Source organism: Bicyclus anynana, chromosome 14 (assembly GCF_947172395.1).
Source record: "Bicyclus anynana chromosome 14, ilBicAnyn1.1, whole genome shotgun sequence".
Lineage (NCBI taxonomy): Eukaryota > Metazoa > Arthropoda > Insecta > Lepidoptera > Nymphalidae > Bicyclus > Bicyclus anynana.
This window is the reverse complement of record NC_069096.1, coordinates 3,257,976-3,262,380: the sequence shown is the minus strand read 5'-3', so window position 1 is coordinate 3,262,380 and position 4,405 is coordinate 3,257,976. Positions and strand designations below refer to the sequence as shown.

The window sequence follows — 4,405 nt, the reverse complement described above, 5'->3', positions numbered from 1 at the left end:
TAATCTATACTTATAATAAATCTGTAGAGAGGTCAATTCTGTACATGAAATATATTTCCAAAATAACTATCAGGGGGTGATTAGTGATCGATACTGATGCCAAAAATGCAATCAGTAAAATTTTTGTCTGTCTGTCTGTCTGTCTGTCTGTCTGTCTGTCTGTATGTTCTTTATAGAAACAAAAACTACTGGACGGATTTTAACGAAACTTGGTACAATTATTCTACATACTCCTGGGCAGGTTATAGTATACTTTTCATTACGCTAAAATCAATAGGAGCAGAGCAGTGAAGAGAAATGTTGAGAAAACGGGAGAAGTTACTCAATTTTTTAAGCTTCCGTCGCGTGTACAGCCTTAATGGTTAAAGTTACATAGAAATCATATATGACGGAAATGTTCTCCTTAAAATTATCTGTAAAAACACAACAGCATATATATGTCTATCTTTTATGGTTGACTCACAATAACACGTGTAACTTCCGATAACTTAGCAGTTCGGAGCTTTCTAATTATATTTGTCTACTCTTATGTTTATAACACTCATCACTCATCCTTAACTAAAAAAGTTAACATTATTACCTATTCAATAAAAAAAGAATCATAAAAATCGGTAAAGAAACACCAAAGTTATACAAGAAATACGCTAAACCATCGTGCGTGAATACTAATTCATGCTATATGGATTATTTTTGAGTAAAGGTTGTCGCGCTCGACGCGACTCGCGGGGGAGGTAATAAATAAAGAAGTGCAGCCTTAATGAGTAGGGTAGGGGTAGGGTAGGGTAGGGGTAGGGTAGAGTAGGGGTAGGGTAGGGGTAGGGTAGGGGTAGGGCAGGGGTAGGGTAGGGGTAGGATAGGGGTAGTTGAAATTTTATAACGACTTTCACGCGGACGAAGTCGCGGGCGTCCGCTAGTTTAAAAATAAACTAATTACTTAACACTAAATGTAATTTAGGTACATACAATATTATAAAATTAGGAACTTAAATACTACGATTCATTTGCCCTTTTTTAATTTCAATAATGTTATATATAAAATACAAAACAATATAAAAATATTAATTGATTATGAAATACAGCTAAAACTCATATGACACAACGTCAAAGTCGGACATCCGTGAATGAATATCACGTTTGTTTTAGTCATGTTTCATAATCAATTAATATGAATAACCCACGATAGTTTATTTAAATTCTAAAACTATTCAAAATGTATAATAAAAATAACCGCGGGACATTTGAGTGCCGAAGCAACCTGTGGTTAGGGCCCCAGAGTGAGGAACCTTCTCACAATACGCGCATCACATATATTATTAATACAATGTTATCAACATGACAACTTTACAAAATCTTAAAGTTATGTTACAATTATTTTATATTAAACATAAACTTATTGTTTTAGGTATGTCGAGCGTCCCAGAGATGAAGTAGTTATTTCTGCAGTTAACACCGAACTGTAGACCTTGGTTATTGTTAACAGTGTGTTCATTGTTAGTTAAACTTAACTGCATTTGGGCCTCTTGCAGTACATCTTCGTTGCTCAGCGTAGAAACAGGCATATTTGCTTTGTTGCAAATATTATGTAAAATTACACAAGTATTCACTATGGAAGCTGCAACTCTTGGTTGATAATGCAATACTCTATGCACTAAAAGACATCGAAAACGAGCTTTTAAGAGTCCAATTGTCCTTTCAATTACATTCCTGGTTCTTATTTGTAAATCTGTGTAATGTTTCTCTGGTGTGTCAGGAAGAGCATTGACAATGGGTGTCATCATGTATTTCCTTAATGGGTATCCTGAATCAGCTGCAAAAAAGAAATTTTATTCTATTTTTAAATCCTTAATTATTACTAAAAGCAATATTTTGCTTTCTTAATGTGTTAAAGTTATAGTTCAATAATTGGATTAATATTTTATTATTATTAATATTAATGTAATTAATCATGAGTTTTTTAGCAGATACAAGTACTTTTAATTCTTACCCAGTAACCATGTTGTTTCATCAAGATTTTCTAAGAATAATTTTAAAGGATGAACATTCCAAATAAATGAATCATGGGTGGCACCACCATAACTAGCGTCAACACTTGTTATATTCATATCAGCATCACAAATCTGTAATAATTAGGTACATTATGTAAAAAAGGTTAATTAAACATATAATTGAGGAATAATAAAAAGGATATTGTGTTAAAATCTTTATTTATATAAGTAGGTACATTAAAAATTTAGGCTTATATTAAGTATTAATACATAGTTATAAATAATGTTTTTTTTTTCATTTTCCATCTGCTAGTAATAAATATAAATGGGAGCCTGAAAGAGAGATATTACAATTAGTGATAAAGATTTAACTGCATGAACTTACCAACTGAACATTTAATGAGTGATAGTGCTTCCTACAATAAAACCTTTCTTCATTTTGAGACGGTCTAATGATTGCAACCTGTGTACAGTCAATGCAGCCAAGTATCCCAGGAAAATTTAATTTTTGATAAAACCTGAAAATTTTTTAATATCATTTAGGTACCCACCTATATAATGTCATTGTTGATTAAATTATATTATACATATAATATCTTTTAGATAAAAATATTTTTTTTCAATGTACTTACCTGAGTAAGTATTTTCAATTTGTATCTTACTTTCTTGAGTCTATTAGTAAGTATTAGGTTTCAACATGGGGGATGGGCACCATACCTTGTTCTAACTTTATTTCTCTCTTCTAAGGAATTAGGGAAAGAAATGTATTTCCTTCTCATCGCAGGGGTATCAATGCACCTAGTAACCTCAGCTATAACTGCAGAAACTGTTTGCAGTGCCATTGAATGAGCGGTAATGTCTCCTATTGGCCTTTGATATGACCCTGTTGCGTAAAAAGACAATGCAGTCAAAACCTAAAAAAAACACCTTTAGATGTTATTACAATACCTATTGTTAATAATATTTTGTCTCTACATATTTTGTCTGACACAAAAACCACAAGAACTTAGCCAACTTACGTAAATGAAGTCACTGAATGCAGTATAAACTGCATTTACGTACCTTTGTTTCTATCGATAAATCTGTCGATTTTGTCGGTTTTTTAATCATTGGCTGTAATTCGGCACATAGATTTATCACCAATTCCTTAGAAAGACGATAACGTTTAATAAATTCCGTATCCTCCAAACTGAAAGGATCCGATTGTTCCCGTATGAAGCGTCTTCTTTGTTTACGCTCAGTGTTTATTTCATTGTCGTATTCCTGAAATTCAAAGATTATTATTTCATCAGACATTATAACACCGTTCAAAAAAGTATTTCTAAGCTAAGTACTTGCTACTAACTAATTTATATTCAATTAAATAATATAAATTACGTGAAAGCGATTCAGTTCAAGCCACAATAAAAGTAACTTTATTTGGTCGGCTCACTTTGACAGTATAACGATTCAGTTTAGGTTACATTAGAAGTTCACAGTACGAAAAACAGACTGAATGGATGCCGTTAGCGAATCAATTTAGGTTTTTATTGCGCGACAGCGTCAATTGGTCGGATATAGGACTTCATGGTAGGAAAAAGCAAAGCAGTTCAGTTTAGGTCTTTAATTGAGTCGCTATAATAGTTGATAGTAGGTACCCTGCATTTGCTTGTTTCATGTAATATGTGACTCCAATAATATACTATATTTATATTTATTTTGCATAATTAAAAATCAAACGAACTTACCAAAGTGAAGTTCGATGATAATTATGTGAGCAGCTTCATTCGACGCGATTTACAGGTTTACATAGTGTAGTAGTGCCCCCACGCATTAGCCTTGCACGGATGTTTAAATTTGACTGCTTTTTAAAACTTTTTTACGTTACCCCCACCGTCGATACCCCCGCCGCCATTGCTTTCGGCCGGCTCGTGACTTCATTTCGTTAAAATTTAATTTATTTATTTATTTTGGAAACACTGCACATTTTTTTTTTTTTTTTTTAAGTAGGGAGGGTAATTCACTATATAGGGAGGGTGTATGTAAATCGCGTCGAATGAAGCTGCTCACATAATTATCATCGAACTTCACTTTGGTAAGTTCGTTTGATTTTTAATTATGTTTCGCAGCTTCATTCTTTGCGATTTACAGGTTTACATAGTGTAGGATGTTTAGAGCCGGAATAAAATGTGCAAAGGATTCTTCCAAAATAAAACAAGTAAGTATAGCATACATGAAGACATGCTTGATAAGACTAGTGTGTATGGGTGTATACAAATGTGTATTATTTGGAAGAAAGAATACTTTTTGCGAATTGCATCAATAACAACATCTTTATTGTAAAATCTTGCAAAAACAGAGGAGAAATCAGTCCAGCCAGCTGTTTTGCGGATCAGATCAATGTTGACTCCAAGTCTGTTGGCTGTGGAAGGTGCTGCGTG

The 4,405-nt window shown here is 33.1% G+C and overlaps 1 protein-coding gene across 1 annotated transcript; it reads right to left on the bottom strand.

Moving 5' to 3' along the window:
* Window positions 1–1,194: 1,194 nt before the first annotated feature.
* LOC112048553 (putative nuclease HARBI1) lies at window positions 1,195–2,792 on the bottom strand. The gene is made up of 4 exons (XM_052885395.1): window positions 2,703–2,792; window positions 2,371–2,503; window positions 1,985–2,117; window positions 1,195–1,807 (listed from the first exon to the last, which is right to left on the bottom strand). Exons 1-4 carry the CDS (start codon window positions 2,762–2,764, stop codon window positions 1,374–1,376), a joined length of 762 nt encoding a protein of 253 aa, XP_052741355.1. The 5' UTR covers window positions 2,765–2,792; the 3' UTR covers window positions 1,195–1,373.
* Between the last annotated feature and the right edge of the window lie 1,613 nt (window positions 2,793–4,405).

Bases quoted from the DNA above. Each gene is read 5' to 3' on its own strand.
- LOC112048553 (XM_052885395.1), bottom strand. From the start codon at position 2,764: ATGAGAAGGAAATACATTTCTTTCCCTAATTCCTTAGAAGAGAGAAAT. The intron at 2,118-2,370 runs GTAAGTTCATGC...TAATTATTACAG, and splicing joins ACTCATTAAATGTTCAGTTG to ATTTGTGATGCTGATATGAA. The intron at 1,808-1,984 runs GTAAGAATTAAA...TCTTTTTTGCAG, and splicing joins TGAAACAACATGGTTACTGG to CTGATTCAGGATACCCATTA.